General features: G+C 44.5%; 1 protein-coding gene across 1 annotated transcript in view; it reads left to right on the forward strand.

The window, feature by feature from the left end:
* The first annotated feature begins 4,217 nt into the window (after window positions 1-4,217).
* Window positions 4,218-27,491, forward strand: part of LOC106611341 (intersectin-2-like) — a 115,667-nt gene continuing 92,393 nt past the window's right edge. The window contains 3 exon segments of the mRNA XM_045723678.1: window positions 4,218-4,468; window positions 21,434-21,502; window positions 27,255-27,347. Of these exon segments, the coding sequence (XP_045579634.1) occupies window positions 21,496-21,502; window positions 27,255-27,347 (100 nt within the window). The 5' untranslated portion in view covers window positions 4,218-4,468; window positions 21,434-21,495.

Genomic DNA, 27,491 nt, shown 5'->3' on the forward strand with positions numbered 1-27,491 from the left:
TGACATTTACTCCTGAGGTACTGACTTGCTACACCCTCTACAACCACTGTGATTATTATTTAACCCTGCTGGTCATCTATGAACATTTGAACATCTTGAAGAACAATCTGGCCTTAAATGGCCATGTACTGTTATAATCTCCACCTGACACAGCCAGAAGAGGAGTGGACACCCCTCAGAGCCTGGTTCCTCTCTAGGTTTCTTCCTAGGCTCCTGCCTTTATAAGGATTTTTTTCTAGCCATGGTGCTTCTACATCTGCATTGCTTGCTGTTTGGGGTTTTAGGGTGGGTTTCTGTATAGCTCTTTGTGACATCTGCTGATGTAAAAAGGCCTTTATAAATACATTTGATTGATTATCACAAAAACAGATAGCAACTTCTGTCCGGTGAAGTCCACGATGCATATCGCATGTAACAGACAGTTACTTGACCTACAGCATGGTCAAGCAAGTTAGTATCCAACATTTTCGGCCCACTAAACAACTATTGATTTAGAACCACAGACAGTTACTGCAAGTCACAAAGAAAACAGGAGCTGCCTCCACTATTCCATCACCATTTCAACATCATCAAATCACCTCTGCTTAGTCTAATACAGTGACAACTTAAAGATACCAAAAACGATTTAGTCCAATCAACATAAGCTAAATATGATGTGGCTGTCCATGGTTCTGATTTCTGTTTGCTCGTGTGCGAGTGCACGTTTGTGCAAGTAGAAAAAAACATGTTGAGTCACCCTAATTGTAGAGAAACGCCAATGCCATCCTCCTCTCTTTCATGTTGAGGAAACGGTCTATCATGCAATACACGCTTTTATTTTTTGTTGTCCTAGGCTACCTGGCCAAAATGCTTGCTCGCTAGCCTGACTTCCATTCATGGGCAACGTTAGCTAGTTAACATTAGCCTTCTACATCTAGCTACATATTAAACTTCCATCCTCTCAGACCAGGGAAACATCAATGTATGAATTAATGGTTGGATCAGAATCACCATTATAATAATTGGCCAGTACTGAAAATTATGTAAAACCACAAGTCCAAATCCTTATCTCCATCCATGGCTAATTTAAAAAAGGGCTAATTGTAGCTAGCTAGCCAGCCACCGGAGGACAACAACACAACGAGATGCAACAATTCAAGTTGTTTCTGTTAATGACGTATGCTCTCAATGGGATTTGACAGAAGAGACAACAACTCCAAACTGCCTTTCCTTTACACTTTTTTACTTCCCGGCAGGACCATTCACAGTTGAACTCGCTCAGTTTAGCTCAACGCTGATTGGCACATTTTTTATACTTTTAATGTCAAGGGAGTCCAAATTCTCGCTACGGGTGGCAACAATGTCATACTCATTTGGATCAGACAGTATCAGATAGATGGCCTACACATAGAGACAGAGGGATGCTGTTTTACTCGCTCGTATGCTTTCTCCTGTCAGATACGTTCTGCCTTTTGTGAATTGAAGGACAATTATGAAACACAAAGACATGAAAGATAAATAATTTCATGTTTTTTTGGGGGGGGTGGCTTCCCTTGGCGTCCATGAATAAACACAACTGATGATAATATGGCAAAATATTTGCTAGCTAGCTAATCAACAACTGTAAAGATGTATTTGAGAATCAAATGCTCATTATGCAACTTTGTTTTCAATAAACGTTGGGGATGAAATATAGTTTACCCCATAGTTGTGCACCAGTCGGATTTGTTGCTAAACAACCAACCCGTCCATAGAGGGAAGTTGGGAGACTACAGCATCAATTCTTTCGACAACAGCTGAGTGGCTACTCCACCAGACTGACTCTGGTCTTCCAACATGGCGCCTGGTGCAGTTGCTAGGTGATTGTGACGCAACTGCAAGGCCTCTTTAGGCAGTAGAATTTAAAATGTATCAAAGAACTGATGGGGCAACTTCCAGGGGTGAGCTGAGCCGTGTGTGTGTGTGTGTGTGTGTGTGTGTGTGTGTGTGTGTGTGTGTGTGTGTGTGTGTGTGTGTGTGTGTGTGTGTGTGTGTGTGTGTGTGTGTGGCTGGCTTGGGAAGTCAGTATGTCTGTAGGCATAAATCTTGGATCAGTTTACCCTCTGGCAGTACAACCACAGAGATCCTATTAAATTACTATGCCATGTTTCCTAATCACACAAAATTGAATTGAATTGTCTTTGGGGTACAAATAGACTGTCCCAGCCTATCTAACCTTCTGTCACAGTTTACCAAATGGGGGAGGGGGGGGGGGACGACGACGACGACAAGGTCAAATCATGATGCCAGTGATCTTGAGGTCGGAAAGTCGGAGCTCTAGAAAGATGCCCGAGTTTCCGACATGGAATTTTCCACTGTCGGAACTAGCTTTTTTTCTTCAGAGTTCCCAGTTGTTTTGAACACAGCAATATAGTAATCAGATGCCCAATGGTGCAGTTGATGACGTGGCACCCAACCATTAGTTAATGCATGCAACGTCTTAGGAGGGGTACACGACCAATAACTGACCGCAAAACTGACCTTAGATCAGGGGTGGAAGGATGTGACACGTCCCAAGATGGATGACGAGGAGGAGACCTGGCTGACGACTGTGGCACATTTTGCAGGCATGGCCAGGCTAGCGAAACAGAAGGTGGGTATGTTCTGCAAACAGTACAGTGGATGAAGGTGAGGCATGAGTGTGGTGAACAGATAGATGTGATTATGGACAGTGAGGAAGAAGAAGAGCCCAGTGCAGGAGGGAAAATGTGTTGAGGAAGAATGGCACCAAGTACTACAAAACGTACTCTGCTGTCTCTGATGGCTCACAAATTGAACTTGATGAGAGTGAGGATGAATTACCTGTGGTGGTAGGTGTGGTGGAGACCTCAGAGTCCCAGCCTCACACCGATGGTCATGCAAAGAATGATTCTGGCCCTGTGGGAGTAACATTTTTGGAGAAAGTGGATCGTTGCCTTTTGGCTGACCCACATTTAGTCTCAGGCTGGGTGGAAAATAAATTGGTTACTGTTAAATCAGTGAAGGTTGCTCGATTTGGACTTGTGATAATTTTCCATGTTTCTTCCACCCAGAGGGAGCAGGTGCTTCGCATCACACGTCTTGGGACAAGACCTGTGACTTGCTTTGCTCTCCGGAGCAGGGCGCCTTTAAAAGGAGTGATTATTGGGGTGTCGTTAAGTGTTGAGGTGGAGCAACTGAAATGGAGGATTCCCTGTGTCTGTGATGTCTGTTGTTTGGTGTGACGCAGACCCGGTGGCGAGCGTGTTGAAACTGAGAAGACACGGTCTGTCCTTTTGAGTTTTGAAGCGGAGTCTTTAACTGGCAAAGTCATGTTAGTATATGTCAGTTATCCCTTGAGAGCTTTTGTGCCGAACCCACTAAGGTGTTTTAGATGCCAAGCTTATGGTCATGATGCAGCAGTGTATAGGATGGAGATTCCGAGATGTGAGAATTGTGCAGGACGGCATGGGACAAACAAATGTGTCGTATCGGGGGGATATGTTGCTGGGGATCAGAAGTTCCCGGTGCAATAGAGGCAGTTTGAGGGTGTCAGAGTCGAACAGAAGGTGCCATATGCTGAGTAGAGGATGATAGGTCAGGGGTGAGTAGTAGTCCTAGGCCAATACATAGAGATACAAATTTGTGCTTCAGTAAGGTTGGCTTCTTAGCATTAATTGCCATGGTTATCACCTGTACCGCATAAATGGAATGCAAATAACAGGGAATAGATGTTGTGTTGACAGCTGCAGAGAAGTAGCTGGTCCAAATCCAGGCTACATCACATCTGGCTGTGATTGGGAGTCCCGTAGGGTTGGAGCACAATTGGCCCAGCTTCGTCCGGGTTGGGCTGGTGTAGGCAGTCATTGTAAATAAGAATTTGATCTTAACTGACTTGTCTAGTTAAATTAAAGGTTAAATTAAACATTTTTAAAAAGTACTTGGGTGTACAATGTTTTACTGCAGAAGAGTAACAAGGTGTGTTGAACGAAAGAGACCTGTCCTCCCAGGCCATCAGCCTGGAGTAGGAGCAGTAAGGGTCAAAGTTATGCTATATAGGTGTAGGGTTAGTTGTTGGTACAATTTTAAATGGTGCTTCCTTTAAATGTTTGTATCACAAAATGTAACGTGATCGACCACACACTCCCGCACAGTAGGTGGCGGCATGCACAAACAAATGTGCGAACGTTACGATACCGACGATGAAGATTGTCTAATCAGCTGGATAACTCCATGCGCGCTCCCATCCTCCCAGTCAAACTTCGACGTGCCCGCGCACCGGCGACTCACCTATTATCCATGTTGTCTATGTGACCAAGCTGTCAGCAACAGGTCCGGTTTATTAAACTACACATTACTCTCGGAATTACACCATCCTGCCATTACGAGACTGCTGCATAACGCCAGGGAGATCTTGTCGGGGGTATTTCGATTTTTCACTGGGGACAGAAAAGAAGATAAAGTTGACGGTTTTTTTGCCCAATGGTGAGAGGTAAGCGACCCCAAACTGCCTTTCCCAGCGAGCCCATGCTATTTTTGTTGGGATGATATTGCTTGCGAAAACATTGAGCTACTGCCCTTACTTTAATAAAATATTGATTGAATGTACTTAGCTACGTAATAGTTGTATTATGCCTAACTAGGGATTTTGTTGTTGTTGTTGTTGTTGTTGTTGTTGTTGTTGTTGTTGATGATGATGCACTTGAAATATGGATTGTTTTTTAAATCAACACTGATAGTGTGCCTTCCTCACACGAACTCGTTTGAAGTTGGTCGACTAAACGATAGCAACGTCTGCTTTGTCATTTTAGCTGTCTAGACAGCTAATAATTAGTCTGCTGTGTTTAAAACCGTATTTCATGCACTAAACTCCCTTAGATTTCTCAAACCAAACTTGTTAAGCAGGTTGCAAATGAGTCTCTCTTGCTTGAGAGAAGTGATCAGAGAATTCCACAGTAGCCAGCTAGGTGTCAGTTTTAGATCTGATAGCAGCAGTACAACATAGCACACTGCAAAGTGGTTCTGATACTATTGATACTGTTAGCCTACATTGTAAATAATACAAATCGTCCTATCCTCCACTTGAACGGTTGTTTTGTGTCTGATGTTGTCCATGGATCTACATACCCAGGGACTAAACAGCAATTTCAATCATTATCATCTGGTCATTCCAAACAGTATAAAAATCATACTGTATAAAGCATCATGACTGTTTACTTTTTGTTTTCTGGCAGCAAACCTTGGTGATGTGATTCTACACAGATGTAACATCCCAGGCAGGCTGCTGTTGTTGATAGTGGAGTGGACATGGTATTAGATTTGTTATCTTCTATTAGGCCTGCATTCATTTGGGTAGCGCTGAATGATCCAGACTCACCTGTATAGAGCAGGTGGGGAAGGTTGAACTCATGGTTGATTATTTATCACTGTCAAGCAGACTGCACTGCACACAACCTGCTTTGTTTTCCATAACTTGAGGGCCATCAAATAGGGATCAACAACAGAGCTAGTGAGGAACGGGGATAAACAGAGCTGTGACAGGGGACATGGATAAACAGAGCTGTGACAGGGGACATGGATAAACACAGCTCTGTTAGGGGACATGGATAAACAGAGCTGTGACAGGGGACATGGATAAACAGAGCTGTGACAGGGGACATGGATAAACAGAGCTGTGTTAGGGGACATGGATAAACAGAGCTGTGTTAGGGGACATGGATAAACAGAGCTGTGTTAGGGGACATGGATAAACAGAGCTGTGTTAGGGGACATGGATAAACAGAGCTGTGTTACGGGTTGGATAAACAAGCTGTGACAGGGGACATGGATAAACAGAGCTGTGTTACGGGTCATGGATAAACAGAGCTGTGACAGGGGACATGGATAAACAGAGCTGTGTTAGGGGACGTGGATAAACAGAGCTGTGTTAGGGGACATGGATAAACAGAGCTGTGTTAGGGAACATGGATAAACAGAGCTGTGACAGGGGACATGGATAAACAGAGCTGTGACAGCAACAGAGCGTGTTAGGGGACATGGATAAACAGAGCTGTGACAGGGGACATGGATAAACAGAGCTGTGACAGGGGACATGGATAAACAGAGCTGTGTTAGGGGACATGGATAAACAGAGCTGTGTTAGGGGACATGGATAAACAGAGCTGTGTTAGGGGACATGGATAAACAGAGCTGTGTTAGGGGACATGGATAAACAGAGCTGTGTTACGGGTCATGGATAAACAGAGCTGTGACAGGGGACATGGATAAACAGAGCTGTGTTACGGGTCATGGATAAACAGAGCTGTGACAGGGGACGTGGATAAACAGAGCTGTGTTAGGGGACATGGATAAACAGAGCTGTGTTAGGGAACATGGATAAACAGAGCTGTGACAGGGGACATGGATAAACAGAGCTGTGACAGGGGACATGGACAAACAGAGCTGTGTTAGGGGACGGGGATAAACAGAGCTGTGTTAGGGGACATGGATAAACAGAGCTGTGTTAGGAGACATGGATAAACAGAGCTGTGTTAGGGGACATGGATAAACAGAGCTGTGACAGGAGACATGGATAAACAGAGCTGTGTTAGGGGACATGGATAAACAGAGCTGTGTTAGGGGACGGGACGGGGACAAACAGAGCTGTGTTAGGGGACGGGGACAAACAGAGCTGTGTTAGGGGACATGGATAAACAGAGCTGTGTTAGGGGACATGGATAAACAGAGCTGTGACAGGGGACATGGATAAACAGAGCTGTGTTAGGGGACATGGATAAACAGAGCTGTGACAGGGGACATGGATAAACAGAGCTGTGTTAGGGGACATGGATAAACAGAGCTGTGTTAGGGGACATGGATAAACAGAGCTGTGTTAGGGGACATGGATAAACAGAGCTGTGACAGGGGACATGGATAAACAGAGCTGTGACAGGGGACATGGATAAACAGAGCTGTGACAGGGGACATGGATAAACAGAGCTGTGTTAGGGGACATGGATAAACAGAGCTGTGTTAGGGGACGGGGATAAACAGAGCTGTGTTAGGGGACGGGGATAAACAGAGCTGTGACAGGGGACATGGATAAACAGAGCTGTGACAGGGGACATGGATAAACGGAGCTGTGTTAGGGGACATGGATAAACAGAGCTGTGTTAGGGGACATGGATAAACAGAGCTGTGTTAGGGGACATGGATAAACAGAGCTGTGTTAGGGGACATGGACAAACAGAGCTGTGTTAGGGGACGGGGACAAACAGAGCTGTGTTAGGGGACGGGGACAAACAGAGCTATGTTAGGGGACGGGGACAAACAGAGCTGTGTTAGGGGACGGGGATAAACAGAGCTGTGTTAGGGGACGGGGACAAACAGAGCTGTGTCGGGACAGGGGGACGGGGACAAACAGAGCTGTGTTAGGGGACGGGGACAAACAGAGCTGTGTCGAGACGGGACGGGGACAAACAGAGCTGTGTCGAGACATGGAAATTGATAAACAGAGCTGTGTCAAGGGATGGGACGGGGATAAATAGAGCTGTGATATTGAAAATATCTAAATTGGTCAGTCCAAAATGACTTTTTAATGACCTGTTACTAAGTCGTTTACGGTTTCTATTCCTTTTAGTTTTCCATGCGGACCAATGTATCGGTGAATTCCCAAAAGCTTTCCAAGTATTGTTCCATAAGGTTGTGTTTTTATGGAGTAATACTGTTTTTTTGTAGAATACATTTCATTTTCTTCCATGTTTTTATGTTGTTCCTAACTATGAAGTTGTTGATGTTCTTAACTTTATCCTTTGAAAATAGACATGTAAAAATATTCTGGGGATGAGCTCATCTCCAATATGTTCCCATTCTTCCTCTTTAGTGCATTGAACAATATGTCACAAGTAGAAGCCCTGGAATAGCGAGTTGATACACTTCCAAGTCAGGAAGGTTAAAACCACCCTCAGACAATGGGAGATGTCAAACTTTCCTTTTTATTCTGAATTTTATTGGCCCATATAAAGTCTTATGACCGAGTATACTTTTTTTTTAAGGAACGTCTTCAGTGGGGTAATTGGTATTATTGAAATTAAATACTGTACTGAACTCTAATCTACTCTACTGTTCTATGCTGTGCTGTACTTTGATGTTGAAACTTGTGAAACAGGCGTTCTATGATTGGATCAGATTTGGTCCTATGTGGACCAACCAAAATTGGTCTTGTTTGGGGGCGGAACTCATTAAAATAATAGCCAGTGTGTTGTTTAATACCCAAATATGCAAAGGAGGATATTGTATATTTATACCTTTTTGTGTACCTATTTAGGATACATCACCATGAAGAGAATGACATTCATATTCATAAATATGCATTTCTATGTAGTACAGATCCCATGATGAAATTCTGTTACCGGGTGTAAATCCACTTCACTTAATGTAAACCTAGTTTAATAACCAAAATATATTTTTTCAAAGTCAATGTGTCATGTCGTAGCTGACACCCCATTCTTTCTGAAGACATCGGTGAATCTTAATTCGGAGCAGATATTTAAGACTTTTTGGAAAACCTCAGGAGACAAAAAAACTAAGAGATTGTACCGAAATTCTCTTACCAAACTTTGCATTTGCACAGTTCTTCCAGTAAATGTGGTTTTGTAAAATGTTCAGTGTGAATTTGTTAAAAATAGTTTTTGAGCATAGAGTTGTATGGTTCGTTCAACTTTGAAATCAATGGTTTATGTTTGGAATACATTTTAAGTGATACATCTTGAATCTCATAACCCAAACTATGCCAACAGTAGCTAGCTGTTCTCCAGCTCTGGTCTTGACTGTGATCAGGGAGGGATTTTAAGTAGCTCCTCACCCGTTAATCCATATTAAGCCTTCATCCAGATAGCCAATCCAGCCTAGATGAGATCAGGTGACCTAATATTCTCTAGATCAAGGTTAAGTTCATCGTTAAAACCATTAGGGCTAAATTATTCATTTAGCCTTAAGATGCTTTTGGGAAACCGTGCCCTGATCTCCATCTTGTTTGTGATTGGCTGTGGAGAACCTCATCCTTTGTAGGTCCAGACAGATATACAGATATTTACAATGTATTTCACCTTTATTTAACCAGGTAGGCAAGTTGAGAACAAGTTCTCATTTACAACTGCGACCTGGCCAAGATAAAGCAAGCAGTTTGACACATACAACAACACAGAGTTACACCTGGAGTAAAACAAACATACAGTCAATAATATAGTAGAAAAATAAGTCTATATACAAAGTGAGCAAATGAAGTGAGATAAGGGAGTTCAAGGCAAAAAAGGCCATGGTGGCGAAGTAAATACAATATAGTAAGTAAAACACTGGAATGGTAGATTTGCAGTGTAAGAAAGTGCAAAGTAGAAATAGAAATAATGGGGTGCAAAGGAGCTAAATAAATAAATAAATAAAGTAGGGGAAGAGGTAGTTGTTTGGGCTAAATTATAGATGGGCTATGTACAGGTGCAGTAATCTGTGAGCTGCTCTGACAGCTGGTGCTTAAAGCTAGTGAGGGAGATAAGTGTTTCCAGTTTTAGAGATTTTTGTAGTTCGTTCCAGTCATTGGCAGCAGAGAACTGGAAGGAGAGGCGGCCGAAGGAGGAATTGGCTTTGGGGGTGTCCAGAGAGATATACCTGCTGGAGCGCGTGCTACAGGTGGGTGCTGCTATGGTGACCAGCAAGCTGAGATAAGGGGGAACTCTACCTAGCATGGTCTTGTAGATGCCTGGAGTGCCTGGATGTCTGGAGAGGTGCCTGGAGAGGTGTTCAATATGTCAAGGACCACATCAATATGCTATAGATGGGTTGCAGTGACGGTCGGTGCCGTTTTTAAGATCAGGTAGGATGATTTTCTTTTGTTTAAATAGCATGGCCTTATTTCTATTACAGCGTATTGGATGACTGTCATTCATATTCCATTTAGAATTTTGACAGTGACTCATTCAATACCACCTTACACACTCTTGCTTGCATCTAGCTGATCTAGGGTGTAATCATTAGTCCGACAGTTGCAAACAAGAGTTTCTATTGGACAAATTCAGTTATGTTTATCCCCATTTCGTTCCGTTTTTAAGAACCGTTTTTCAACTGAATTGGCGGAACGAATACACCCCTGATCACACGCAAACAGTTCACTTTCATAGCAGTCATATAAAACAGCATGGTCACTTTGATCCTTGTATATATCATTATTTATCACAACTATCTACACGCCTTCGCTTGTGGACTTCAGTGCACAACACATCAGCGGTATGTGACCAGGAGAAAAAAACCTTTCCAAGCCAAACCTTCTTATCATGACTGCTAACTGCTACACACAGCCTACATCATTGTCACCTCATATTCAAAATGATTGAGAACTAACACGTTAGTAAACCTGCTACAATCATGCAATGCAGTGTATAGTCAGAAAACAATTTAGCAGTTACATCGGTGGCAATAAAGTAATAAAACCAAAAGCTTACCTTGACTTGGAAGAGTTACAGTATTGGATAGCCAGCTATCTAACATAGCATCCCTCTCTGTTTGAGTAGGCTAAACTAGTGAAATTGAAAATAAATACTACCAAATATCTATCTCTCTCTCCATGATTTTGGAAGAAATTATTTGGTCAAAACTGTTAAACTATTGTCTTTCTCTTTCTTTGAGTCAACTACCCACCACACTTTACGCACTGCAGTGCTATCTAGCTGAAGTTTATGCTTTCAGTACTAGATTAATTCTCGGATCCTTTGATTGGGTGGACAACATGTCAGTTCATGCTGCATGATCTCTGATAGGTTGTAGGACGTCCTCCGGAAGTTGTCATAATTATTGTGTAAGTCTATGGAAGGTGGTGAGAAGCATGAGTCTCCTAGGTTTTGTATTGAAGTCAATGTACCCAGAGGAGGACAGAAGCTAGCTGTCCTTCGGCCTCACCATGGTGTTACCTTACAGAGTGCTGCTGAGGCTACTGTAGACCTTCATTTCAAAACAGTGTGATTTAATAAATAATTTGGTGACGTGGATGTATTTAGTATAGTTTTATCTAAAAAGGATAACTTTTTAAATGTTTCACTATTTTTATTGTTATGAAATTCACATTAGAGGATGGTCCTTCTCTTCCTCCTCTGAGGAGCCTCCACTTACGGGTTGGTTGTTTAGCAACAGAACCGATGAGCTTGGTACTATGGGGCTAAACAGACAGGGTTGGCTTAGACCAGGGAGGCACCATATATCGGTAAGCATATCGGAATCGGCCGATATTAGCTAAACATGCCAACATCGGCATCGGCACAATGTCTAGTTTAATGCCGATGTGCAAAACCGATGTCAAAGCTGACGTGCATACCTCTGTAACGTAGGTAGATAACGTAATGACGCCATGAAAAATACAGCTCTACACAGAACAAAAGCAGAAAAATACTAAGCGCACATTTCCAACAACTAAACAAGTTCAAGTCGAGCAGTCATTTGAAAGAGTAATAAAATTTCAGCGAGACAACTCAAAGGTGAAATCCATTAACGCCAAGCTAATGGAATTCATTGCCCTTGACAATCAACCGTTCTCTGTCGTGGATGATGTTGGATTTCGCTGACTGGTTGAGCACCTCGAGCTCCGGTACACACTACTAAGTTGGTGCTATTTTTCAGGAAGTTGCCCTACTGGAGTTACACAGTATTGTTGAAACGCACATCCATGAACTACTTACTATGGGCGTCACTGCTATTAGCTTCACGACTGACAATTGGACCAGCGATGTCAGCCCCATGAGCAGTGCTGAGTCTGACGGCACAGTGGGTCGACGAGGATTTCGAAACTGAGGAAAGCCGAATTGCATGCTCAAGAATGAGCTGGTTCTTATACGCTGCTGCCATTCCAATGGCATTAGAGAACATGTTTGAAACATGACCACACTCCATTCAAACAACTGTCTGGAGAAATAATGTCATCAACTGCGTTTGCAGCAGACGTGATACCCTCTGTCATGGCATTGAAACGCCTGCTCAACAAAACTGTCGACACAGACCGTGGGGTTAACTTGCAAAAGTACTCTACAAGAGGCTGTGAACAAGCGATTCAGTGGCATTCTCTCTGAGCCTCTTTACTGTGTCGCCACCATGCTCGACGCTAGGTACAAGGACCGCTACTTCGATGCAGACAAACATTTGCGTGAAATGTTAGACACAGCTGAACAAGATGGAAACGGACACAGTGACAGTGCGCACCAAGGAAGAAAGGCCACGGACAGACGGACACAGCTGAAACTTCACTGCTTGACATGTATGATGAAATCCTGGTTGAGACTGAACAACGAAACAGCACAGCAAGTAAGTGAAAGAAATCTGTTTTGATGATGTTTTACAAAATAACTATTTGGTCTGTGTGTGTTTTGTTTAAACTATTTAACTATACTAGAATGCTTAAAAGGCTGCAAAAATTTTAAAGATAGGTTATTGGTATTGTTTGTTTTGGCAATAAAAATATTGGATATCGGCCAAAAATGTCATATTGGTGCATCATTAACAGAGACAGAGAGACTGTTGACGTCATGTAAACTATATTTCCTTTCCAATGTTTATTGAAACATAAATACATTTGCACAATGAGCACATGTTGATTCTCAAATACATTGATACAGTTGTTGGTTAGCTAGCTAGTGAATTTGAGCCATATTAGCATAGACATGGCATCAGTCAAAACACCTCAAAACAAGACGTGGTATCAAGAACCAGATGAAACTAGCTCAAACGAGCCACTTACGATTCCCCACAGTTTCTTGTCATTATTGCTAACTGTCTGGCCGTCCAGAATCACAACAAACAAACAAACAGACTTCTGCCCCATTGAAACTCCTGCATCGTTTTCCTGACGTTGTCAGCTAATCCGTCTATAGGCCTAATGATCATCTGTACAGGCCGGTGTAGAGGGAGTTTCTAGATGGAACTCACCCAAAGGCTCCAGGGTGAAACAATGGAGGGAGAGGCATGCCCCGAAAGAAAAGTAAACACAATTAATCAGTGTTCATGTTGCAGTGATTCAAATAGCTCTAGAGTTTACCATTTAAAGTCCTGATGTCACAATGGTGAGATGGGCTTTAGGCCACGTCATGGCTAGGCGTATCCCTCTATCCACCCTACATGCTCTCATTCTCTCAACTTTTTTTCCCTATTTCTATATTTCTCTCTCAGAACTGTCAGTCTGCATTCCTGAGCTGTGACAGGATGACTCAGGTGTGTGGGAGTCAGCGCTCATCGCCCCGAACGGAAATAGCCTCTATAGACCAGTGAGAGGTATAGACAGTGACTGTGTTGTCCCTACCCTCTCTCCTTTCTGTTCGGTCTCTGTATCTCAGCCCTGATTTGTGTTGTGTTATTCCCTGTTGGTAGAGTAGAACTCCCACAGAGAATGATGACAGGGTTAACTGGTGTTCTGATGTCACCTTGGCGTGATCCTGGACAACACCCTGTCGTTCTCCACTAACATCAAGGCGGTGACCCGATCCTGTAGGTTCATGCTCTACAACATTCGCAGAGTACGACCCTGCCTCACACAGGAAGCGGCGCAGGTCCTAATCCAGGCACTTGTCATCTCCCGTCTGGATTACTGCAACTCGCTGTTGGCTGGGCTCCCTGCCTGTGCCATTAAACCCCTACAACTCATCCAGAACGCCGCAGCCCGTCTGGTGTTCAACCTTCCCAAGTTCTCTCACGTCACCCCGCTCCTCCGCTCTCTCCACTGGCTTCCAGTTGAAGCTCGCATCCGCTACAAGACCATGGTGATTGCCTACGGAGCTGTGAAGGGAACGGCACCTCCATACCTTCAGGCTCTGATCAGGCCCTACACCCAAACAAGGGCACTGCGTTCATCCACCACTGGCCTGCTGGCCCCCCTACCTCTGAGGAAGCACAGTTCCCGCTCAGCCCAGTCAAAACTGTTCGCTGCTCTGGCACCCCAATGGTGGAACAAGCTCCCCTCACGACGCCAGGACAGCGGAGTCAATCACCACCTTCCGGAGACACCTGAAACCCCACCTCTTTAAGGAATACCTAGGATAGGATAAAGTAATCCTTCTAACCCCCCCCCTTAAAAGATTTAGATGCACTATTGTAAAGTGGTTGTTCCACTGGATATCATAAGGTGAATGCACCATTTTGTAAGTCGCTCTGGATAAGAGCGTCTGCTAAATGACTTAAATGTAATGTAATGTAATCTCTACAGACCCAGAGTTGTCACTCTGTTCTCTCTGTAGCGGTATTCTCTCCTTTTCAACACAAGATGTGGTCAGTGCAGAATCCATATACTTATTTTTGGGGTGCTAGATGGCTTTAGCTAGCACTAGATGGCTTTAGCAAGCACTAGATGGCTTTAGCTAGCACTAGATGGCTTTAGCTAGCACTAGATGGCTTTAGCTAGCACTAGATGGCTTTAGCTAGCGCTAGATGGCTTTAGCTAAGTATTCTGATTGTATCGTGAGGTTCCTGGCAATTCCCAGGCCTTGTCTCCTCTCCTCCGCTCCTCTATATGGATTGTAAACATGGCGTTGCCTGTGTTCTCTGTCCTGTCAGACCCCATTCTCTCCTGTTGTGCTGCTCAGTGTTATGTGTCAGCAGGCTCCACAGAGACCTAGGGTATCCCTGGCTGTTTGTAATGTTTTCCTAAACTCTTTTGCATCCTGGATTAGGCCTTTCTCCTTTCCAGACAGGCACCTACACGGACACCTTTCTCACTGATACAGACAGGTTTGTACAGAAACAGCCCCTAGCCTCTACCCCTTAGATCCCAGGGAGAAGGACAGAAAGTCCGATGGGGTCTGAGAGGGAGAGTGACCCACCCCTCCTTCCCTCCACCCCTCCCTCTGTCTCTTCCCCCTCCGCCATTACCACACCAGTTTACCTCTAGTACACCTGTCCAAGCCTTCCCATCTGGAAGGTTCTATGGACAGGACAGATCAACTCTAAAGCCTCAACCTCCAGCATCCTTTAGGGCAGGGCTATTCAATTGGTGGCCCACGGGCCAGATCCGTCCCGTTTTATCAATTTAGAAATGTCCCTTTGGTCAATTCTGAACATACATTTTTTTCCCCAATTTCTTTTAATATAAACGCAACATGCAAAATGTAATCGATTTTACTGAGTTACTGTTCATATTAGGAATTCAGTCAAATTAAATATATTCTTTAGGCCCTAATCTATGGATTTCACATGACTGCAAATACAGATATGCATCTGTTGGTCACGGACACCTTAAAAAAAAATGGAGGGGCGTGGATCAGGTATTTTTGTGCATTAAAATTGCCATTGATAAAATGCAATCGTGTTGGTTGTCCGTAGCTTATGCCTACCCATACCATAACCCCACCGCCACCATAGGGCCCTCTGTTCACGTTGACATCAGCAAATCGCTCACCCACACGCCATACACGTGGTCTTCGGTTGTGAGGCCGGTAGGACATAATACAAAATCTACAAAAAGACATTTTGAGGTGGATTAGGGTAGAAAAATGAACATTACATTTGCTGGCAACCGCTCTGGTGGACATTCCTGCAGTCAACATGCCAATTTCTCGCTCCCTCTAAACTTGTGACATCTGTGGCATTGTGTTGTGTGACATCTGCACATTTTAGAGTGGCCTTTTATTGTCCCCAGAACAAGGTGCACCGGTGTAATGATCATGCTGTTTAATCAGCTTCTTGATATGCCACACCTGTCAGGTGGATGGATTATCTTGACAAAGGAGAAATGCTCACTAACAGGGATGTAAACAATGTGTGCACAAAATCTGAGAGAAATAAACAATTTGTATTGTGAATATGGAAGGATATTTTATTTCAGCTCATGAAACATGGGACCAACACTTTACATGCTGTGTTTATATTTTTATGCAGTGTAAATACACTGTAAATGTATATGATGGTATGTGTATACAGTGAGGGGAAAAAAGTATTTGATCCCCTGCTGATTTTGTACGTTTGCCCACTGACAAAGAAATTATCAGTCTATAATTTTAATGGTAGGTTTATTTGAACAGTGAGAGACAGAATAACAACAAAAAAATCCTGAAAAACGCATGTCAAAAATGTTATAAAATGATTTGCATTTTAATGAGGAAAATAAGTATTTGACCCCTCTGCAAAACATGACTTAGTACTTGGTGGCAAAACCCTTGTTGGCAATCAGAGGTCAGACGTTTCTTGTAGTTGGCCACCAGGTTTGCACACATCTCAGGAGGGATTTTGTCCCACTCCTCTTTCCAGATCTTCTCCAAGTCATTAAGGTTTTGAGGCTGACGTTTGGCAACTCGAACGTTCAGCTCCCTCCACAGATTTTCTATGGGATTAAGGTCTGGAGACTGGCTAGGCCACTCCAGAACCTTAATGTGCTTCTTCTTTAGCCACTCCTTTGTTGCCTTGGCCGTGTGTTTTGGGTCATTGTCATGCTGGAATATCCATCCACGACCCATTTTCAATGCCCTGGCTGAGGGAAGGAGGTTCTCACCCAAGATTTGATGGTACATGGTCCCGTCCATCGTCCCTTTGATGCGGTGAAGTTGTCCTGTCCCCTTAGCAGAAAAACACCCCCAAAGCATAATGTTTCCACCTCCATGTTTGATGGTGGGGATGGTATTCTTGGGGTCATAGGCAGCATTCCTCCTCCTCCGAACACGGCGAGTTGAGGTCATGCCAAAGAGCTCCATTTTTGGTTTCATCTGACCACAACACTTTCAACCAGTTGTCCTCTGAATCATTCAGATGTTCATTGGCAATCTTCAGACGTGCATGTATATGTGCTTTCTTCAGCAGGGGGACCTTGCGGGCGCTGCAGGATTTCAGTCCTTCACGGCGTAGTGTGTTACCAATTGTTTTCTTGGTGACTATGGTCCCAGCTGCCTTTAGATCATTGACAAGAACCTCCTGTGTAGTTCTGGGCTGATTCCTCACTGTTCTCATGATCATTGCAACTCCACGAGGTGAGATCTTGCATGGAGCCCCAGGCCGAGGGATATTGACAGTTCTTTTGTGTTTCTTCCATTTGCGAATAATTGCACCAACTGTTGTCACCTTCTCACTCAGCTGCTTGGCGATGGTTTTGTAGCCCATTCCAGCCTTGTGTAGGTCTACAATCTTGTCCCTGACATCCTTGGAGAGCTCTTTGGTCTTGGCCATGGTGGAGAGTTTGGAATCTGATTGATTGATTGCTTCTGTGGACAGGTGTCTTTTATACAGGTAACAAGCTGAGATTAGGAGCACTCCCTTTAAGAGTGTGCTCCTAATCTCAGCTCGTTACCTGTATAAAAGACACCTGGGAGCCAGAAATCTTTCTGATTGAGAGGGGGTCAAATACTTATTTCCCTCATTAAAATGCAAATCAATTTATAACATTTTTGACATGCGTTTTTCTGGATTTTTGTTGTTATTATTCTGTCTCTCACTGTTCAAATAAACCTACCATTAAAATTATCGTGATCATTTCTTTGTCAGTGGGCAAATGTACAAAAACAGCAGGGGATCAAATACTTTTTTCCATCACTGTAGAATGTATGGACAGTGTATGAATAGAAAAGGTGTGTACAGCAGTAGTTATATAGCATTGACTATAATACAGTATTTACATATGAAGTGGGTAAAACAGTATGCAAACATTATTAAAGTGACTATTGTTCATTGACTTTATGTACATAGGGCAGCAGTCTGTAAGGTGCAGGGTAGAGTACCAGGTGGTAGCCAGCTAGTAACAGTGACTAATGTTCAGGGCAGGGTACTGGGTGGAGGCCGGCTGATGATAACTATTTAACAGTCTGATGGCCTGGAGATAGAAGCTGTTTCTCAGTCTCTCGGTCCCAGCTTTGATGCACCTGTACTGTCTCCGCCTTGTAGATGGTAGCGGGGTGAACAGGTCGTGGCTCGGGTGGTTGAGGTCATTGATGATCTTCTTGGCCTTCCTGTGACACCGGGTGCTGTAGATGTCCTGAAGGGCAGGCAGTGTTCCCCCAGTGACTCACCACCCTCTGTAGAGCCCGGCTGTTGCGGACGGTGATACAGGTCGACAGGATGCTCTCAATGGTGCATCTGTAGTAGTTCCTGAGGGTTTTAGGGGCCAAGCCAAACTTCTTCAGCCTCCTGGGGTTGAAGAGGCACGCTGTTGCACCTTCTTCACCACACTATCTGTGTGGATGGACCATTTTCAGGTTGTCAGTGATGTGCACTGTGATGAGGCAGCCTTAGTCTGGCCCCATCACCATTTTAAAATGGAAGTTAATATTATCTTAAATGCTTCAAAGTATATACATGTGTGGTTTGGATAAAGTGCACAAGTCCATGCATGGCTGTCTACCAGTTTAGGTGTTCCTGACCTTTGTTGTTTGCTACCGAGTTGGTTGCTCAGGTTTAAGCCAGGTGTGGTGGGTTAGATAATTAGCGTGTAGTTCAGCCATGCGTTCAGTCTCCCTCAGTAGTAGTTCTAATCATCTTCTATTTGATGTAGCTCTGTCTTTTTACCTAAATTGTACATGGTGATTTTAAACTAATGAGTGCAATTAACAAATCATGTTTTCCATAGTGTTACCTGGTCTAATTTAAAAAAGTAATTTATTTATTTAATTCTCCCCAATTTCGTGGTATCCAATTGGTAGTTACAGTCTTGTCTCATCGCTGCAACTCCCATACGGACTCGGGAGAGGCGAAGATCGAGAGCCATGCGTCCTCCGAAACACAACCCAACCAAGCCGCACTGCTTCTTGACACAATGCATATCAGACCCGGAAGCCAGCCACACCAATGTGTCGGAGGAAACACTGTACACCTGGCGACCTGGTCAGCGTGCACTGCGCCCGGCCCGCCACAGGAGTCGCTAGTGCGCGATGAGACAAGGACATCCCTGCTGGCCAAACCCTCCCTAACCCGGACGACGCTGGGCCAATTGTGCGCCGCCCCATGGGCCTCCAGTTCGCAGCCGGCTGGGACAGAGCCTGGGCTCGAACCCAGGATCTCTGGTGGCACAGCTAGCACTGTGATGCAGTGCCTTAGACCTCTGCGCCACTCGGGAGGCCAAAGTAAAGTTATTGTAATTAAATGCTGATTCTCATTGGTTAATAAGTGTTGGCGGGGTTGAGGATCAAAGGGGATAAATGTTTTCCTTTTCTTTCAACTGAGAGTTGAACACCATCTTACAATGTGCTCCATAGCAGTTTGTTGTTGTACAGGCAGTTGATTTAGGCTGTTATGGTGGACTATATTTAGTCCCAGTAAGGGGAGTTGGGCTCTGTTTAGAGCTGGAAAAAGGGTAATCTCCTAGTTATGCTGTTTACCATTTAGGCCCAGTCTTAGCTGCAGTAGGAAGCCTATTGAGGGGCTGAGCTTTGAGTTTTCGTGTCCTGAATGTTGCTGCTATGGACTGCTTGAGACAGGCCTTGTATCCTGAAACCCTGCCTCTGTAATAAATTCAAGTATTGTTTTTGTACAATCGTGGGTCCTCTTCATTCCAACCTATCACCTCCCTTGGCTTCTCTGGGTTCGCCATTTTACATGCACGCTGAGGAACTTGAAGCTTTTCACCCTCTCCACTCATGTGGTCGGGGACGTGCTTTCTCCTGTAGTCCACGATCAGCTCCTTTGTTTTGTTGACGTTGAGGGAGTGGTTATTTTCCTGGCACCACTCCACCAGGGCTCTCACCTCCTCCCTGTAGGCTGTCTCATCATTGTTGGAAATCAGGCCTACCTCTGTTACCTGCAAACTTGATGATTGGAGATGTGCATGGCCACGTAGTCATGGGTGAACAGGGAGTACAGGAGGGGGCTGAGCACGCACCCTTGTGGGGCCCCCTTGTTGTTGATCAGTGTGGTGGAGGTGTTGTTGCCTACCTGCACCACCTGGAGTCAGCCCTTCAGGAAGTCCATGACCCTGTTGCACAGGGCGGGGTTCAGACCCAAGGCCCCCGAGCTTAGTGATGAGCTTGGAAGGCACTATGGTGTTGAAGGCTGAGCTGTAGTCGATGAACAGCATTCTTACATAGGTATTCCTCTTGTCCAGATGGGGTAGGGCAGTGCGATTGCTACATCCATGCATCTGTTGGGGCGGTATGTAAATTGTTGTGGGTCTAGGGAAGGGGTGTCAAACTCATTACATGGAGGGCCGAGTGTTTGTGATTATTTAGTTTTATAATTTTTTTATTAAGACCTAAACAACCAGGTGAGGGGAGTTCTTTACTAATTAGTGACTTTAATTCTTTCAAGTACAAAGGTGGAGCGATAACCTGCAGACATTCGGTCCTCCATGCAATGAGTTTGACACGTGGTCTAGGGTGTCGGGTAAGATGGAGGTGATATGGTCCTTGACTAGTCTCTCAAAGCACTTCATAATGACAGGAGTGAGTGCTATGGGGCGATAGTCATTTAGTGCAGGTACTTTCTCTTTCTTGGGTACAGGAACAATGGTGGACATCTTGAAGCAAGAGGGGACGACAGACTGGGATAGGGAGAGATTGGATATGTCCATAAACACTCCAGCCAGCTGGTCTGCACATGCTCTGAGGTTGCGGCTTGGGTTGCCGTCTGGGCCGGCAGACTTGCAAGGGTTAACATGCTTAAATGTCTTAATCTTGTCGGCCACGGAGAACAAGAGCAGACAGTCCTCGTGAGCAGACAGTCCTCGTGAGCAGACAGTCCTCGTGAGCAGACAGTCCTCGTGAGCAGACAGTCCTCGTGAGCAGACAGTCCTCGTGAGTGGTGGTGGCCCACGTCGGCGGCAAGGACTTGGGAGTTTTTTAGGATAAGCAGAAACGGAATAGAGCAAAGCGCAGGCAAAATCCTCTATGAAAACCTGGTTCAGTCTGCTTTCCAACAAACACTGGGTGATGAATTCACGTTTTAGCAGGACAATAACCTAAAACACAAGGCCAAATATACACTGGAGTTACTTACCAAGATGACATTGAATGTTCCTGAGTGGCCTAGTTACAGTTTTGACTATGGAAAGACTTGAAAATGGCTGTCTAGCAATGATCAACAACCAACTTGACAGAGCTTGAATGTTTTAAATAATGATGTGCAAATATTGTACAATCCAGGTGTGCAAAGCTCTTAGACTTAACCAGAAAGACTCACAGCTCTAATCACTACCAAAGGTGATTCTAACATGTATTGACTCAGTGGCATGAATACTTATGCAAATGAGATATTTAAGTATTTCATTTTTGAATACAGTTGCAAAAATGTCTAAACATGTTTTCACTTTTGTCATTGTGGGTTATTGTGTGTAGATTTTTGAATTCAGAATGTAACAAAATGTGGAATAAGTCCGGGGGTCTCTCGCTCTTTATCTCTCGCTCTTTATCTCTCTCTTAGCCCTCTCTCTCTCTCTACCAGAGTTGGGGTGAGCAGTGCTTTGCCCTCCCTTGGTTATTAATGAGAGGACGTTTTGCTCGGTGTGTTTCTGTGCTCGGACACTAGTGTGAGTGTGTGTTTTTTGCAGATGACTGTGAGCTAGCCGGCTGAGTAGAAGAACGGGAGCCGCCCCCTCTGCCACCTGCAGCCATGAATGGTAAGACCACGGCTTTATGCATGTGTGTGTGTGTGTGTGTGTGTGTTCGGTAATTTTCCCGCTCTCCCTCAATAGCACATTCAGCTGTATTATAATTTTGTGCTGAGTCTCTCCCCTCCAGACTGTCCTCGCTGCGGCAGCAGGTTATAGCTCACTGTGCTGTTCACTGCAGCACCACTATCCAGCTCCTGTATCTGTCTACTGTACCTGAGTCTGTTCTAGTGGTGTATCTACTGTCTACTGTACCTGAGTATGTTCTAGTGGTGTATCTACTGTACCTGAGTCTGTTCTAGTGGTGTATCTACTGTACCTGAGTCTGTTCTAGTGGTGTGTCTACTGTACCTGAGTCTGTTCTAGTGGTGTGTCTACTGTACCTGAGTCTGTTCTAGTGGTGTGTCTACTGTACCTGAGTCTGTTCTAGTGGTGTGTCTACTGTACCTGAGTCTGTTCTAGTGGTGTATCTACTGTCTACTGTACCTGAGTCTGTTCAAGTGGTGTGTCTACTGTACCTGAGTCTGTTCTAGTGGTGTATCTACTGTCTACTGTACCTGAGTCTGTTCTAGTGGTGTATCTACTGTACTGAGTCGCATTGTCTACTGTACCTGAGTTTGTTCTAGTGGTGTGTCTACTGTACCTGAGTCTGTTCTAGTGGTGTATCTACTGTACCTGAGTCTGTTCTAGTGGTGTCTACTGTACCTGAGTCTGTTCTAGTGGTGTATCTACTGTACCTGAGTCTGTTCTAGTGGTGTATCTACTGTACCTGAGTCTGTTCTACTGCTGTATCTACTGTACCTGAGTCTGTTTTAGTGGTGTATCTACTGTCTACTGTACCTGAGTCTGTTCTAGTGGTGTATCTACTGTACCTGAGTCTGTTCTAGTGGTGTATCTACTGTCTACTGTACCTGAGTCTGTTCTAGTGGTGTATCTACTGTCTACTTTACCTTTGTCTGTTCTAGTGAAGTATCTACTTTCTACTGTACCTGAGTCTGTTCTAGTGGTGTGTCTACTGTACCGGAGTCTGTTCTACTGCTGTATCTACTGTACCTGAGTCTGTTTTAGTGGTGTATCTACTGTCTACTGTACCTGAGTCTGTTCTAGTGGTGTATCTACTGTACCTGAGTCTGTTCTAGTTGTGTATCTACTGTACCTGAGTCTGTTCTAGTTGTGTATCTACTGTACCTGAGTCTGTTCTAGTTGTGTATCTACTGTACCTGAGTCTGTTCTAGTTGTGTATCTACTGTACCTGAGTCTGTTCTAGTTGTGTATCTACTGTACCTGAGTCTGTTCTAGTGGTGTATCTACTGTCTACTGTACCTGAGTCTGTTCTAGTGGTGTATCTACTGTCTACTGTACCTGAGTCTGTTCTAGTGGAGTATCTACTGTACCTGAGTCTGTTCTAGTGGAGTATCTACTGTACCTGAGTCTGTTCTAGTGGTGTATCTACTGTCTACTGTACCTGAGTCTGTTCTAGTGGTGTATCTACTGTCTACTGTACCTGAGTATGTTCTAGTGGTGTATCTACTGTACCTGAGTCTGTTCTAGTGGTGTATCTACTGTACCTGAGTCTGTTCTAGTGGTGTGTCTACTGTACCTGAGTCTGTTCTAGTGGTGTGTCTACTGTACCTGAGTCTGTTCTAGTGGTGTGTCTACTGTACCTGAGTCTGTTCTAGTGGTGTGTCTACTGTACCTGAGTCTGTTCTAGTGGTGTATCTACTGTCTACTGTACCTGAGTCTGTTCAAGTGGTGTGTCTACTGTACCTGAGTCTGTTCTAGTGGTGTATCTACTGTCTACTGTACCTGAGTCTGTTCTAGTGGTGTATCTACTGTCTACTGTACCTGCGTTTGTTCTAGTGGTGTGTCTACTGTACCTGAGTCTGTTCTAGTGGTGTATCTACTGTACCTGAGTCTGTTCTAGTGGTGTCTACTGTACCTGAGTCTGTTCTAGTGGTGTATCTACTGTACCTGAGTCTGTTCTAGTGGTGTATCTACTGTACCTGAGTCTGTTCTACTGCTGTATCTACTGTACCTGAGTCTGTTTTAGTGGTGTATCTACTGTCTACTGTACCTGAGTCTGTTCTAGTGGTGTATCTACTGTACCTGAGTCTGTTCTAGTGGTGTATCTACTGTCTACTGTACCTGAGTCTGTTCTAGTGGTGTATCTACTGTCTACTTTACCTTTGTCTGTTCTAGTGAAGTATCTACTTTCTACTGTACCTGAGTCTGTTCTAGTGGTGTGTCTACTGTACCGGAGTCTGTTCTACTGCTGTATCTACTGTACCTGAGTCTGTTTTAGTGGTGTATCTACTGTCTACTGTACCTGAGTCTGTTCTAGTGGTGTATCTACTGTACCTGAGTCTGTTCTAGTTGTGTATCTACTGTACCTGAGTCTGTTCTAGTTGTGTATCTACTGTACCTGAGTCTGTTCTAGTTGTGTATCTACTGTACCTGAGTCTGTTCTAGTTGTGTATCTACTGTACCTGAGTCTGTTCTAGTGGTGTATCTACTGTCTACTGTACCTGAGTCTGTTCTAGTGGTGTATCTACTGTCTACTGTACCTGAGTCTGTTCTAGTGGAGTATCTACTGTACCTGAGTCTGTTCTAGTGGAGTATCTACTGTACCTGAGTCTGTTCTAGTGGTGTATCTACTGTCTACTGTACCTGAGTCTGTTCTAGTGGTGTATCTACTGTCTACTGTACCTGAGTCTGTTCTAGTGGAGTATCTACTGTACATGAGTCTGTTCTAGTGGTGTATCTACTGTCTACTGTACCTGAGTCTGTTCTAGTGGTGTATCTACTGTACCTGAGTCTGTTCTAGTGGTGTATCCACTGTACCTGAGTCTGTTCTAGTTGTGTATCTACTATACCTGAGTCTGTTCTAGTGGTGTATCTACTGTCTACTGTACCTGAGTCTGTTCTAGTGGTGTATCTACTGTACCTGAGTCTGTTCTAGTGGTGTATCTACTGTACCTGAGTCTGTTCTAGTGGTGTGTCTACTGTCTACTGTACCTGAGTCTGTTCTAGTGGTGTATCATCTGAACCTGAGTCTGTTCTAGTGGTGTATCTACTGTCTACTGTACCTGAGTCTGTTCTAGTGGTGTATCTACTGTACCTGAGTCTGTTCTAGTGGTGTATCTACTGTACCTGAGTCTGTTCTAGTGGTGTATCTACTGTACCTGAGTCTGTTCTAGTGGTGTGTCTACTGTACCTGAGTCTGTTCTAGTGGTGTATCTACTGTACCTGAGTCTGTTCTAGTGGTGTGTCTACTGTCTACTGTACCTGAGTCTGTTCTAGTGGTGTATCATCTGTACCTGAGTCTGTTCTAGTGGTGTATCTACTGTCTACTGTACCTGAGTCTGTTCTAGTGGTGTATCCACTGTACCTGAGTCTGTTCTAGTTGTGTATCTACTGTACCTGAGTCTGTTCTAGTGGTGTATCTACTGTCTACTGTACCTGAGTCTGTTTTAGTGGTGTATCTACTGTATCTGAGTCTGTTTTAGTGGTGTATCTACTGTACCTGAGTCTGTTTTAGTGGTGTATCTACTGTACCTGAGTCTGTTCTAGTGGTGTATCTACTGTACCTGAGTCTGTTCTAGTGGTGTATCTACTGTACCTGAGTCTGTTCTAGTGGTGTATCTACTGTACCTGAGTCTGTTCTAGTGGTGTGTCTACTGTACCTGAGTCTGTTCTAGTGGTGTGTCTACTGTACCTGAGTCTGTTCTAGTGGTGTATCCACTGTACCTGAGTCTGTTCTAGTTGTGTATCTACTGTACCTGAGTCTGTTCTAGTGGTGTATCTACTGTCTACTGTACCTGAGTCTGTTCTAGTGGTGTGTCTACTGTACCTGAGTCTGTTCTAGTGGTGTACCTACTGTACCTGAGTCTGTTCTAGTGGTGTGTCTACTGTCTACTGTACCTGAGTCTGTTCTAGTGGTGCTACTGTCTACTGTACCTGAGTCTGTTCTAGTGGTGTATCTACTGTACCTGAGTCTGTTCTAGTGGTGTGTCTACTGTACCTGAGTCTGTTCTAGTGGTGTGTCTACTGTACCTGAGTCTGTTCTAGTGGTGTGTCTACTGTACCTGAGTCTGTTCTAGTGGTGTGTCTACTGTACCTGAGTCTGTTCTAGTGGTGTGTCTACTGTACCTGAGTCTGTTCTAGTGGTGTGTCTACTGTACCTGAGTCTGTTCTAGTGGTGTGTCTACTGTACCTGAGTCTGTTCTAGTGGTGTGTCTACTGTACCTGAGTCTGTTCTAGTGGTGTGTCTACTGTACCTGAGTCTGTTCTAGTGGTGTGCCTACTGTACCTGAGTCTGTTCTAGTGGTGTGTCTACTGTACCTGAGTCTGTTCTAGTGGTGTGTCTACTGTACCTGAGTCTGTTCTAGTGGTGTGTCTACTGTACCTGAGTCTGTTCTAGTGGTGTGTCTACTGTACCTGAGTCTGTTCTAGTGGTGTGTCTACTGTACCTGAGTCTGTTCTAGTGGTGTGCCTACTGTACCGGAGTCTGTTCTAGTGGTGTGTCTACTGTACCTGAGTCTGTTCTAGTGGTGTGTCTACTGTACCTGAGTCTGTTCTAGTGGTGTGTCTACTGTACCTGAGTCTGTTCTAGTGGTGTGTCTACTGTACCTGAGTCTGTTCTAGTGGTGTGTCTACTGTACCTGAGTCTGTTCTAGTGGTGTGTCTACTGTCTACTGTACCTGAGTTTGTTCTAGTGGTGTGTCTACTGTACCTGAGTCTGTTCTAGTTGTGTATCTACTGTCTACTGTACCTGAGGCTGTTCTAATGTTATCTAACTCTATGTCCCTCCCTGACGCTACTCTAGTGTAATCTAACTCTACGTCCCTCCCTGATGCTACTCTAGTGTAATCTAACTCTACGTCCCTCCCTGACGCTACTCTAGTGTAATCTAACTCTACGTCCCTCCCTGACGCTACTCTAGTGTAATCTAACTCTACGTCCCTCCCTGACGCTACTCTAGTGTAATCTAACTCTACGTCCCTCCCTGATGCTACTCTAGTGTAATCTAACTCTACGTCCCTCCCTGACGCTACTCTAGTGTAATCTAACTCTACGTCCCTCCCTGACGCTACTCTAGTGTTATCTAACTCTACGTCCCTCTGTTATGTGGTTCTCCCTGTTCAATCTGAAGCTACGATGTGAAATTTGCCTGGATTAACAGGGCGAAACCCTACTGAGAAGACAGATCAGTCCCAGCACAAACATACTCTACCTACTGGATCAATAGATTTAAGTAATATTGTCCTGTACTGTAAGCCTCATGTCCACTTTCAGTAAGCCTCATGTCCACTTTCAGTAAGCCTCATGTCCACTTTCAGTAAGCCTCATGTCCACTTTCAGTAAGCCTCATGTCCACTTTCAGTAAGCCCCATGTCCACTTTCAGTAAGCCCCATGTCCACTTTCAGTAAGCCCCATGTCCACTTTCAGTAAGCCCCTGGGGGGGTGGCTCAGTTGGTACAGTGTGGCGCTTGCAATGCCAGAGTTGTGGGTTCAATTCCCACGAGGGACCAGTATAAAAATGTATGCACTCACTACTGTAAGTTTCTCCGGATAAGAGTGTCTGCTAAATGACTAAAGTGTAAAAATGTGTCTTACTACCACAGACCTGTTTGCCTTGTCCTGACAGACGTGTCCTGACAGACATGTCCTGACAGACGTGCCCTGATAGATGTGTAGGCCTTTCCCTCTGGGAGAACTGAGATGGGTGTCTGTCTTTTTCTTCCCTCTCTCCGTCTCCAGGTGACCTCAGTGTGTGGGCTATCTCTCCAGAAGAGAGGAACAAACATGATAAACAGTTTGACACCCTCTCTCCCACCATGGGCTACATCTCAGGTACCAAGACACCGCATGCATCCACACCAATATTTTACTACGGTTTTCTCCCCCATCTCTCCATACTGTGATGTCTTTTCTGTTTTTGTTCTCTCTTGCTCTTTCTCTCTCTTACTCTCTCTCTCTTGCTCTCTCTCTCTCTCG

Source organism: Salmo salar, chromosome ssa09 (genome assembly GCF_905237065.1).
Source record: "Salmo salar chromosome ssa09, Ssal_v3.1, whole genome shotgun sequence".
NCBI lineage: Eukaryota > Metazoa > Chordata > Actinopteri > Salmoniformes > Salmonidae > Salmo > Salmo salar.